Source organism: Pteronotus mesoamericanus, unplaced genomic scaffold (genome assembly GCF_021234165.1).
Source record: "Pteronotus mesoamericanus isolate MK-2021 breed Mesoamerican mustached bat unplaced genomic scaffold, CSHL_Meso_final contig_657, whole genome shotgun sequence".
Classification (NCBI taxonomy): Eukaryota; Metazoa; Chordata; class Mammalia; order Chiroptera; family Mormoopidae; genus Pteronotus; species Pteronotus mesoamericanus.
In genome coordinates this window covers 22625257-22638345 of record NW_026555229.1, presented here as the reverse complement: position 1 = coordinate 22638345, position 13089 = coordinate 22625257, and the positions used below count along the sequence as shown (strand labels likewise).

The 13089-nt window shown below is 55.0% G+C and overlaps 1 protein-coding gene across 1 annotated transcript in view; it reads left to right on the top strand.

Moving 5' to 3' along the window:
- ADAM12 (ADAM metallopeptidase domain 12) overlaps window positions 1-13089 on the top strand; it is a gene marked incomplete at its 5' end in the record, with an annotated part of 275701 nt that overhangs the window by 214785 nt on the left and 47827 nt on the right. Inside the window, 1 exon segment of the mRNA XM_054581238.1 lies at window positions 11860-12037. Within this exon segment, the coding sequence (XP_054437213.1) occupies window positions 11860-12037 (178 nt within the window).

Genomic DNA, 13089 nt, shown 5'->3' with positions numbered 1-13089 from the left:
CTAGAGGATTGCGTTCAGGGTGTCTTATTTCAGCAGCAAACTGTGTGAGGCGGGCAGGGTTATACCCCAGCTTAATGATGAGGGAGCTGGAGCTCAGAAAACTAAATGAATTGCCTATACTCCCAATGCCGCCCACACGGAAGCCCCCAGACAAAAGACCTAGTTGGCAGGAGCGAGGCCCGGCCTTCCCGTCTTCGTGTTCCTTATCTCAAATAAAAACCTGCAGCTGCCCTACTCCTCAAAGAGGAGAAAGGCATCTATCCCGAGGTGATGGTCAGAGAAAACATGCTAAGCTTCTGACCACAGGCTTCACAGGGGATGCGTGCCACCGGGCGCTGTGCAGCTGGGCTCCATGCACCTGGGCCCTGTGCAGCTGGGCTCGTGCAGCTGGGCCCTGTGCAGCTGGGCTCCCTGCAGCCGGGCCCTGTGCAGCTGGGCTCCGTGCAGCCGGGCCCTGTGCAGCCGGGCTCCCTGCAGCTGGGCCCTGTGCAGCTGGGCTCCCTGCAGCTGGGCCCTGTGCAGCTGGGCTCCATGCACCTGGGCCCTGTGCAGCTGGGCTCCATGCACCTGGGCCCTGTGCAGCTGGGCTCCCTGCAGCTGGGCTCCCTGCAGCCGGGCTCCGTGCAGCTGGGCTGAGCATAAGACTGGGCAGCTGTGCAATCCAGCTTCCCGCTGTGTTTGCCACATGGAAGTGGCCACAAGTGTGTTGCCACATTTAGGCTTCATGCAGGGACTGAAGCCCCAGTACAAAGCAGCGTCCCTGTGCAACGCCTGGGAGGCAGGAACGGTGCCCCATTTTTAAGCCATTCAGTTCTGCAAACCTCAGCTTATGTTACAACAGCAGAGAATTACTTCCTGTCGTTGCTCATTAATCCAGCATTTTATTTGTGGTAGGACATGGGTGAAAACGGTTCCGCTGTAGCTCTGTCAACGCCCCCCCCCGACACACACATGCCCACGGCTTCCTCCGCTCCCCAGGACAGGTGGCATGGAGGCTGTGGGGCGAGGTCAAGCGTAAATTATGGACCCCTCTGCAACCAACAATGTCCCGAAGGACCCATTTAAGCTCCACTAGGTCATGAGTTTTGTCTGTTTCGTTCATTGCTGAGTCCCCAGCACCTAGAATAGGGCCTGGTACATAGCAGAGTTCAAAAAAATACTTCTATGCTGTAAAAGACACAAGGATGGATGGAAGGAAGGCAGGGAGTGTGGGTGGACGGGTGGACGATGGGCGGGCTGGTAGGAGATGGTCAGGCGGTGGGGGTGGCTGAAGAGGCGGAGCGCGAGCACGGCACACTCAGACATGAGGGGCAGGCCGTCCCTCGCCGTTTTGTTCATGGCCGAAGCTCCGGGGGAAAGATTCTGGGCTGCTGTCTCCTACATTAACTTTAGCGCTTGCTGCAACATGGCCATTTTCATCTCTTGTAAATCCCACATCATCCTGCAGTGGGTGTAGAATATGAGCTCGTGAGAATATGCACCACATGATAAATAGAAAAGCAAAAATAAAGTAGAAAAGAGCGAGGGTTTAGGAACCCCAGGTACGTGGGTAGTCACGTGCACCGTGGCTTCTTTTGTTTCGCGACTCCGTGGAGATCACGGCAGCAGGAGCAGCTTGCTTTCAGAAGGCCGGGTCCTTCCAGAAGACCCCGTGAGCGTTCCGGGCGGCAAAAACCATCCTCCTCTCCTTTCCCATCTAACTGCCGCAGCCCTGAGGGGAGAAGGCAGAGAGGGTCCCCTCCACTGTACAGATGGGAAGGCCGAGGCTCAGTCAGGACCCGATCGGGGTGTCTGCCTGCAGCTTCTGGCCCGTGGCCTCGGGCCCGTTCCTTGGCTCCTCGCTGCACATGTTTCCCGATCCCGGGGGCGGGGGTAGGGGGCAGGGGTACAGGGCCAGCCCTGCTCCACTCCTGCGTTTCCCGGTTGCCATGGTGGCGAACCCCGCGTCCCTAGCTCAGGGAGGCCAGGACAGGGCCTGTGCAGACATCAGCCCTCCTGGGGCGGCCTGAAGGCCTCTGCCTTGAGCACTTTTTCCATCACATTAGATTAGAAGTGTCCTCCCGGTCGCAGGCTTGCAGAAGCAGCAGGATCAGCAGCAGGATCTGTGTAGGACTGTCCCCAGGGGTGGGAGGAAAGGGCGAGACGCCTCAGACAGTCGCTGTCCCTTGCTAAGCTCGGCCTCTGTGTGTGTGCCAGAGCCCCGCCCCGGACGAGCCCTGCAGAGGCAGCAGCCTTTGCGTGTAATGAAGCTGAGAAGTTCATCTCCGATGCGCCCTCTGAGGGGCTGGGGTCCCTGCAGTGTGGCACTGGGTCCCCTGCCTGCGAGTCCCTCGCCGTTCAGGACTGGGTTTGGGAGGAAGCCGCCAATCAAGCTCAGAAGTGAAGGGTCTACTTTCTGGTGATGTCTGGAGGTCTGTGCACCTCTCCACTGACCAGAGCTCCGTTGGTATTTTTCTTTATTAAAAATTCTGGGAAATGACATTTGCACTTTAATTGGCTTCCAGGAAGAGGCACAGAGGTCAAGGTTCACATGTTAAAAACCTGAATTATAATGTGCCGCAGATGGGGGCCCAGATGTTTGCTATTAACAATGGAAATGTCCTACCAAGGACATTTTTTGGCCCTTCACTCCTGGCCTGGCGCTTTCCTCTGTCACCCGCAGCCCATCTGGGGGGTCCACCAGGTCCACGTTCGGCCCTGGTGCCATCGCTTCTCCTTCCTGGCGCTGACGAGAGGAAGAGTCCCCCAGTGGTACCACCCTGCACTCGGCTCTGCCGGGGGAGCCGGCGTGCTCGCTGGCCGGGCAGAGGGTGAACGGGGTCCGCCCCGTCTCCCATCGCGCCCTGGAGGAGTCCGGCAGAGCGACCGCTGTCCAGGGGGTGATCGCCTCCTCTGCTCACAGCTTGTTGAGGCCCGCACGGGCTCATGCCCTCCCTCAGATGGGTGCGGCCGGCCCGGGCTGGACCTCACGTGTGCGGGACAAACCCCAGCCCTGGCCTTTGTCTTCTGTCATACGGATGATGTTCGGGGAGGTGCATGAAGGTCCCTCGGATTCACGAGCAGGCCCACGGGGTTTGCTTTTCCCTGCCTCCAAGGGCTGAGGCTCCAGGACAGCAGCCTTTTCCTCCACGGATGCTGAGGGTCCTGCCTGAGGCTGCCCTGGGGGTGACCCCGGAAGCCGCGCCCGGGGCTCCCGACAGCCCTCCGGCCATGCGACTGCTTGGGGAGAACACAGGCCTTCAGGCCAAAGAGCTGTTTTTAGTCCTGACTTAAACTGCATGATAGTGGCAAGGTACCTAACCTCCCTGCGCCTCCGTTTCCTCATCCGTAAAAGGGGAATGATAGAATCGGACTCCCGGGGTGTCGGCGAGCGAGCCGGCCCACCAAGCTCCAGCCCACAGCAGGGGCTCGCCACAGAAGAGTAAGAGCTGCTAGTATTTATAGTCATTATCCTTGACATGCACGGCGAGGTGAAGCCCAGAGCCCCGGAAACGGATGCCAGAGACACGACCCGTTGCCGCGGGCGCGGATGCCTCCGCCCGCCGTGCAGGGCAGTCTTCTCAGCTGCACCTGAATTTTGCGCACTGGCAAGTTTTTATTCCTGGGGTACTTGTGAAAAACCTGAAGATCTTTCTGAAGATGGCCCCAGAATCCTTGGTTTGAAGCACGGCAGAGCAACGTCCATCCGCAGAATGACCTCTGCGCCCTCTTGCTATGCGTGGGCCTCGAGCGCACCTGGGCAGAGGAGACGGTCACCATGCAGGGGCCGTGGCCCTGGGGGGCGAGGAGTAAGTAGAACTGGCCGTGAACTGCGGGCGAGGGCGCTGCTTTTGATCAGCGTCTTCAAACGGGTTGCGGAGTCAATAATAAAGAGTTTAAGTCATTAGATCGTGTTCTCAGAGGACGGTGCCAGGTCCAGTCGGCCGGTGGCCATCGTCCGCTCTGAGCTCGGGTGGCCTTGCGATGGAGTAACAGGCCGGGAGGAGGCCTAGAGGGGGCTCAGGTGGCATGGGAAAGACACTTGGAAGAAGCTTCCAGGAACTGAAAACCACCGTGGCCACCCAGCCGGTAACAGCCATCTAAGCACAATTTTGTTTCAGTTTGCTGGTGGCTTGGTTGGTTGGTTGTGCTCCCAAGTTCACATTCAGGTTGCGCGAGCGAAGCCTGGCCCGTCCAGAAAGGAGCGGGGTCTTTTTCTGCTTTAACGCCATGTATGTGTGAACCTGAAGGATCATGTTTAACTGCCTGATTATTCCTTTGCCTCCCGAATCATTTTCCTCTCAAGTTTACTTGTACTTGTGGTTTTACAGTTTAACGATTGCTATGTTTGGGCTACAATTATAATAAATTCTGCCCCCATATCGGAAGTGTTGCCCAGCAGCTGAACGGTCGAGGCACTGGAAGGCAGTAATTTGAAAGAGCCAAAGCAGCGACTCTAAATGAGGAAAATAAACACGCATCATTTTCTATGTAAATACTGGCAACAAGCATCTCATGGTGCGTTGAAATTAACCAGAGACTCGCGTGTGTTTGTGTGGAGCCCACTGATCCTCACCCTCAGCCGTGTGAGGCATTTGTTATAATCCCCGCTCTGTAGAAGTGAAGACGGACGTTCAGTTTTAAAGCGGAGCTTTCATTTTCATTGACGGCGCTCAGACCTGGTCTTCCAGTTTCGAGGCCCCCCCGACCGTTGGCGCCACGGGCCCAGGCCCAGAGGAGCCCCGCGGGGCTGCTGGCTCTGTCCCTTCTGCTGTCAGGAGAGAAGAAAACTCCATTTTAGTCTGCAAAAAAGATCAGTGGGAAGCAGCATATTTTCCAAAACCAGTGATTCCTTAACTGTCAAATCATTTATCAGCTGCGGAAGATGGGAGGTTTCCTTTTTTTCTTTTTTTCTTTTTTTTTTTAAATTGACTTAAACAGAGAATGCCGGGTGGCTTCCCATCCGTCCCTGGTTTCCTGCGACGTTGGCTTTTCCTGCCACACAGTTGTGTCCGCTCCAAGCTGTTCGCAGCAGCTGCCAGCGCCGCGCCCTCCTCCTTCCTCTGGTCACTGCCGTTTCTTTCCTGCAGTCAGCACATGGCCTGATGTCACCCCCGAGTGTGGAGAACCCGGACTCCGGGACCCAGCACGTTTCTCAATGAGGCAGCAGAGTCACCGGAAACGTACAGAACAGTGACCTGCAGGCTGATGGCAGCCGCTTCCCTGCGGCCTGGTTGCTGACAGGAAAAGCCGTTGTCGCCTAGTAATCCCAAGAGCTTTCGCAGGCAGAGGGCTTGCCACCCCCACTGTTAAGGCCGATCGGTGGGCTTCAGGGACGCACCCCGAAAACATAGTGCTGACGCGCACACTGGGCTCCTACAAGAGAAGAATTTTCTGACTGCAGTTTTGCCAAAGTGATAGGAACCCCCGGTCATGTTTCCCTTGGCAGCTTTGGGACGGCTGCCACATGAAGCCAGGACTGCGTTGACGGTAGGAAGCGGTAGGTGGCACTCCTCATTGAAAAAGTGGATTTTGTGTATGGTCTTATTTGCCCAAATCACCCAGCAGTCACGTCCCTTTTTCATTTCTCACCTTGCACGCAGCACGCTGAATTTGCCCCCAAGTGTCCTTGGTAGTTAAATTTTAGAAGGAAGGACATGTGTCACTGAAAAGGTCCCATCTGAGCAGCAGCCCGTCACCCTGGCGCAGCTGCCAGTGGAGCTTCCCCTCTCCCCACCCCCGGAGCTAAAAGCAGCATCTTTTCCTGGGTCCGAGGCACCATTATTTTAGAGGGTTCTTGTGCCAAGGGAAGTGCCGTGCGGAAGGGCTCCTTCTGAATAATTCTCCAAGTTCTTTGCTTTGCACTGGTTGGCCATTTCAACGTGTCCATTCAGTTAGCTGCTGTCCTGACGTATGTGGGGTAACTTATGAGAAGTATTTTTAAAAACCCTTTGGGCCGAGCTTGCCAGAGGCTGTGGGAGAAAGGGAAGCCTGTGTCTCTTAACTACTGACACGGCCTGTGCAGGATCTTTGATGTCGTACGCGGCTCTGTGGCCCAGCTCAGCGTTCTTTTCAATACTTTAGGGAACAAAGGTATAAAATGAGAAAGGAACAGTCTGAGCCAAAGGAAGGCCAAGTTCTACACATTGGCACTGAAGCCAAAGAAGGAACTTGTTTTAGAGCAGAAACATCCCTGTTCACCATGGGAACCTTTCCTGACACCTTCATTAGCTGACAGTGGAACCGTTAGTCAACCTACCAAAGCATGTAAAGATGCCTGAAAATTCAGTCACGATTTGAATTTGGCTTTAAGTGAAAGTTCGATGCCTGTGGAATTGTTTAGCACATGCCTAAAATCACAGAAGGTTTTCAAAATGCTGTGTGTTGGGCTTTTCTTAGGAAATGAAACCACAGTGAAAAGCAATACTATTTCTAATTTAAGTGCATGAATGGTGACCTATGATGAGCCTCTCTTATATGTATTTGTTGACCCAAATACGTGTGGGTTGGTCCATAGATTATCTTTACAATGTTTGGATTTTTAAATCCAGGTCATATGTTGCCAGACTTTAATTCTGATAAACTGCCTGGGCCGTGAACTGATGAAACACATGGTAACATAGTCTTACTGCAATGGAATACTACTCAACCATGAAAAAGAAGGGCGTGCCAGCACATGTCTGAACATGGGTGGAACCTAAGAACAGTACGCGATGTGAGAGAAGCCAGACCCAAGGGGTCCCTTCATATGAAAGGTCCAGAACAGCAAATCCAGGGCGACCCACAAGAGATTAGTGGTTGGCAGTGATGGGGGAGGGGCGAATGAGGAGTGGCTGCTAGCAAGTGTGGGGTTGGTTGGTTTTGGAGTCAGGAGAGTGTTCTGGAATTAGAGAGTGGCGACAGCCACACACCATTGTGAATTGACTAAAAGCCGCTAGGCTATACTTTTAAATCGTCAGTTTGATGTCCGCCCGGAGAGCTTATAAAATACAGGTTGCTGGGCCCCGCCCCTGGGCTCTCTGACCTAGCGGGTCTGTGCAGGGCCTGAGCCTTCGCTCACCCAGGAAGCTGCCAGGTGACGCAGATGCTGGGACCACACCGAGGGCCTCCAATCCTGGCAGGCTGGGAAACGGCAGGGCCCAGCCGTCGGGGGTCACGGGACACCGTTCTGGTGTCAGCAGTTTTGCACGGATGGCTCAGTGCAGAGCTGACCTCCATGAGGGAGAGGAGGCAGTTTTTAATAACTGAAGCGGACTCAAATCCAGCCTCTGCCATCCCCTAATGGGGAACTCAATCAAGTCTCCACCTCATTTGCAAAATGGGCATAATAATACCTGTCTCACTGGGTTGTTCAGACATGAGTAGAAAACAAGAAAAAATACGTTACTGGGAGGAAGTTTGCCCAACAGATCATCTAGCTAAAGTAGGTTCGCAATACATTGTTATTCAAAAAAATACATGTAACATATAAGTATATATCTATTAAATTATTATAGATGATTTTATTTGTAATATAATTTCTATATTATATTACAATGTATATTACAATGTATATATTATATATAATGTATATTTCTATACATTATAATTACACATAACTTTGTAGATTTTATATCCTGTGTATGATAAACATGCATGAAATATTTATTTTTCTTTATGTAAATATGTTGATATTCTATGAGTATGGATGGAGAGACAGCGTGGGGAGTGGGTGAGTCCAATAGTTCCTTTGACGAAGGTCTGGCAAGGGGACAGTGGAAAGAGCTCCGGCCATATTTGAACTATCTTGACATCCCCCTCAAAGCTTGAAAACTAGTTCTCGAGTGACTAAGTGAAGGGATCGTGAATCTGCTACCCAAAAGGTTTAACTTAGCTGCCACCAAACGCCTAGAGGCAGAGCTGACACCAAGGAAGCAGGCGCTGGCCGTGCCCAGCATCTTGCTGGTGTTGCTCTCTCAGGCGGGACCCGTCTCTGGAGTCAATGTTCTCACAGGCCCTGCCCGGGGAGGCCTGACCTTTCTGGGGAGCGGTTCCCAGCCCTGGTCCTGGTCGCCCGGCACATCTTTCATGCAAACCTATGAGCTGTTTTTGACTTTTTAAGCCAATAATCAATGACATGTATTGCGCGCTAGACCCTGGGCCACCAGTAACTATTTGGGTGTAGTAGGTGTTCAGATGCGTCTAGATTAGGACTGTGTTGTAATTAGAGGACTCTGGTATCTGGCACCATCACGTGTCCTTATCTCTTGAGATTTGAAATTATTTGACATGACTAAATTCTGTTTTTTGGGGGAGGGCCATTGGGTTAGATGTAATTTTTAGATACTCTCATTCCTACACGCCAGTCAACCGGAGGATCTTAGCAGAAGAAGGGATCCTTGTTTGCCCATCAAAAATAGTTTGGTTTTGAAAAAGGGGGAAATCATAAGAGTTTGGAGTTCCTATGAGAAATACTCCCAGCGCTCTCAGCACCTGCTCGGTGCAGGGCAACCCCCGTTCCGTTGAACGATACGCCATGGCTGTGTTCTGGCCTTCGGCGTGACCTCCACGGCCTTCTCTGCAGAAGAGGTCGCCTCCCTGGATGTGCCGTTGAAGGAAGAGCCAGCCTCTGTCCTGAGGAGCAAATCCCTCTAGGTCACCGCATGGGCCCACATGCCTTTGCCCGGCTCTTCCCTCTGCCTGGAACGTCCTTCGTCCAGCTGTGCCCTTAGCTTGTCCCTCACCCCACCCCTCCCCTGAGGGCCTCCGAGTGAGGTCTTCCCTGACCACCCTCCCACACATCCTTCCCCCTTCTCTGTTTTTTCTCCTCTACACGCGTCCCTTTCCAACACAATTTGCGCCCTTAGCTTGTGAAGGTCTGTCTGCCCCCCTGGAAGCCAGCTCCGTGACAGCCAGGGCTGCTGCACAGTTTATAGGCCTTCCCCTAGAAGAGCGCCTGGCGCATCGTGGGTGTTGAATAAATATTTGCAAAATAATCGGACGATGACAAACAGTAGTCTCTGCTTGCCTTCATCTAAAGCTGGACTTCTTCTACATGCCCAGAGTTCAGGAATATCCTATTTCAGATGAAACAGGCACGTGGCTTCCCCGAGGAGGACTCACAGAAGGACAGACCAGCGAAGACACGCCCCTGGGGCAGGACGTCCCGGGGCCTCGCTGCCTTGTCATCGAAAGGGGGTCCTTGGATGATGGCAGGGGGGGGGGTGCGGAGGGAATGCTGACTGGCCAGTCCGCGGAGAGGCAGGCAGGTTTGGGGGAGCGTGGCCTCCCCCAGGGGCACCACCGGGGTCACTCTGAGCAAGTCAGGAAGGCCCCGGGGGGTGGGGGGCCACCACAGGAGCCGCGGCAGGAGCGGTGAGCCGCGGCCGGCAGTCCCGGGTGGGGGCTTTCATTGCCCCGATGTGGATGGCAGGTGACACGGTGCAGTAAGGCCACACGGTGCGAGGTCCAGCTCTGTGCTGTCCGTGGATGCCCTGCCAGAGGTCCTGGTATGGCATCAGCGAATCCATCAAGGCCACTCCTGGCGGCGCCACGTTGTGGCTAAAACAGAGGCTCCTTGAGGAGTGTGCCAGACACAGTCCCTCAGAGTGAGGCTGAAACCTGTGACCTGGATGGATGTTGTTTATCCGTGACTCCAGGTGACAGAACTTGACAAGCATTTGGGACTTGTCCTTCCCCAGAACAGGAGAGAGCTAAGAGAGACCGACGCGTATTACGGCACAGCTAACGGTACTTCCCAGACAGCCACACCCAGACAGACTCGCCAAGGCCGTGCCGACCACGCGCTGCTCTGTCCCCCTCTCCCACACGCGCCCGAGTTCCACTCCTGGACCTAGGCTGATCCCACTCATCTTGTTTCTGTCCCTTTTCTTTAGAGTCAGCCTCCCACCAAAAGCCCAGCGCATGTGCGTTCTCTGAAAGAAGGTGACAAGGGGGGTCCCGTCAGAGCTGGGACTGGCGCCGCCTGGGGCACATCCGCTGCTCGCTGGTGAGGCGGGCAAGTCAGACAGCGGCTCCTTCGGGCTGCTCTCAGCGACTGTTGCTCTCGCCGTAAACCGCCGTAAACCCTTCCCGAGGCTCACAGCTATGCTAGTGTCTTTCCTAATTAGCTGCTAACAGAGTCAGGAAATCAGTTTCCTTCCAGAATGAACTGATAAGTGTTTGTCACAACGCCCGGCGGCATATCATTGAGTGGGAACGCTGTCTAGTCTCCCAGGTCAGGCACTGGGCTGCACACATGCCAGGGAAACCCCCTCCTGCGCAGGGAGACAGGTCCCATCACCATCGGGGGGAGGCGCATCCCTGTGCGGGGGGAGAACTCTGCTCAGCCCCCTGGGTAATGCACCATCGCTGTTCCAATGCAAACTCCTCCTCAGTTGATAAAATAAGGACTTTTCTTGTGGATAGTCTTCTGAAGCTATTCAGCAGCATTCTGGTACCTGGAATAAACTGTCTACTGAGGGAAGTTACAAAAATGTCAAAAGGGACTTTGTGACAGCAGGACAGATCAGTCATGGTTTGTTTATTCTGCATCTGAGAGCAGGACTTTTGTTTATTAATGTATTTGTTGATTAGAATTATACGCCAGAGTTAATAAGCTGAGATTGATAGAAAACTCTTGTGCAGACAATGCAGCATTACCAGCTTGGCTGTGGTCTTGAAAAATTGCCAAACTCGATCGTGAAATAGTGGCACGTCTACCGTCTTCGGGGAAGGGCAGCGTGCATTGGTTTGGCCCGCCAATTGGAACCCAGTGATGCTGCTGTCCTGTGACCGTCTGCGCGGGGAGAGGGTGCCGGGGCGGCTGGTCAGCAGGCCCTACTTTCTCACTGAGTAGGCAGGCCTCCGGGTCCTGGCCTGCCTGTCCCTTCTAGTCCTTGATGCCTGAGGACGTGTGAAAATGCATATGTAGAACAGACAGAGACTCTATATGCGTTTGTGACTGCAGTTCATGCAGTAGCAAAGCCCGGACTTCCAGGGGCTGGCCATGGCAGAGCTGTTTCCCTTCGGAATGGCCCTCCAGAGTGGGAGCTCGGCGCTGCGGGTGGCGTCCCTCCCTACAGGGAGGCAGGACCAGGCGACACCACATCCGAGCCCTAGGACGCTGGCGCACCCTGAGCTCAGCTGGCCTGGAGAGGAACAATCACTTAAATGCCTTCAGCCAGAAGTGACCTGCATCACCACCTCTGATCGCGAGCCAATGTCTCAAATTAGCCACACAGCCCACCCAGGTGCAGGGGGCGGGGCGGCCCCTCTGGCTGCGGAACAGGAACGTGAACTCCGCTGGGAAGGTGGCCTACGCAGCCACGTCCCTTTGTCTCCCTGGCATTTTGAGGCAAGAGCAGGCCCTGCCTTTAGGCCCCTCCACACTCTTCTGTCTGTGCAGGGGGAAAACAGGGGTTGGCCCTTCGCACACCCCTGCCAGTGTCGGCCAGCCCTGGCCCACCGTGGCGCTGTGTCCTGGACCCCTGGAACTGCTAAGCACAGTTATTCATGCCCCTTCCTTCCTTCCTTCCTTCCGCTCTCCAGTAAGGACATCAGCATGTGTCCACACTCTAGACCACAGGTCCTAGGGACTCACATTCCATCGTATCGTCCTGCTGGAACGGTTAACACGGCCCCGGGACCCTGTCTTCCCTGGCTGGTTTGAGAACCGCAGGAAGATCGTTTCCTTTAGGGTAAAGCAGCCCTTGTCGGTGGCGCTGGCACTGCGGCGGTGGGACTCAGCACCCCCAGCCGTTCCTCGCTCCGCACTGCGTGTCGTAGCCTTGGCTCGCTGAGCCCGCGGGCGGGTGTCGCAGGTGGAGCCCGGGAGTCGCAGCACAGGAGGGGGGCCGAGGCGGGGCCAGCTGTGACCCTGACGCCTCGGCCCCCCCGCAGGCACCCCTTCCCCATGGTGTTCAGCAGCTGCAGCCGGAAGGACCTGGAGGCCAGCCTGGAGAAGGGCGTGGGCATGTGCCTCTTCAACCTGCCGGAGGTCAAGCAGGCTTTCGGGGGCCCGAAGTGCGGCAACGGCTACGTCGAGGAAGGAGAGGAGTGTGACTGTGGGGAACCAGAGGTAAGAGGCGCCCGAGCTCGGGGGGCGCATCCGGGCAACGCAGCCGGAACGGCAGGGCTCGGCAGCCGGAGGGCGGGGCTAGAAACTGAGGCCAGCACAGTCCTCTACGGCCACTTGGCCAGGCCCCCAAGCCAGGTAGCCTTCTTGAATTTTAACTACGGCACAAAGTAAGTTATATCACAGGCTTAAAAAGATAAAGACCTTCCCTATCGAGGGACACAGTGTTCTTGGCAAGGTGGGGACAAGAACAGTGGAAAAGCATTTAGCATTGAGTTTGACAGAAAAGAAAGCCTTGGCCTCCCGGCTTCTAATGGCTAATAAGCACCATTTCTTTCTCTCTGTGTGGCGTTTGAACGAGGGGAATTTGAATAAGCAACATGCATTTTTCACCGAGCGCGTCCTCCCAAGTTGAAACCCCGTGCGGCAGCCGAAGCCGCCTCTGCACGCCCGCCCCAGGCTCCGGGCCTCCCGCCTCTCTGCTTGTTAGCTTTCAGAAGCAATAAGCAAAAGCAGAGGACATTTGTATCCAGCAAAGGGCTTTATTCAACCGTATTTGCCAGCCAGTGTCGGGAAATTGTCTTGTTCCAGTAGGGCCCAAGGTAACGTTAATCAGCATAAAAATTACAGCAGCTGCTTTTTAATCTCTGAATAATCTTGAGAGGGAAAGGGAAAGACAGGAGACAGGGAGGCCTCCTGGTAAGACAAGTGCCCCCTGGGAGCTGGGGGGAGGTGGTGCTTAGAATGAATCAAAGCGAGGAGCGGGTGCAGCAGGCAGTCCGCATGTGGGGCTCCCTCCCGAGAGCCCGTGCAGCCGGAGCGGTTGACAAGCCCACAGCGGCTTGGCTCGGTTCACAGACGGGCTCGGTGGGGCTGAGGAAGGGCGCCTTTGGAGAGCTACTCAAAGTGGGGGAAACCCTGCTGAGACTCAGGGACAGACCACGGACTCCCGTCTTCGTCCAACAAACAGCTCTGTAGAACCTTCGTCACGTCCTTCTCCATGTCTCCGAGGTTCCCCACACCCGCAGGAATGAGTTTGGTCTCAGTCTGACCAT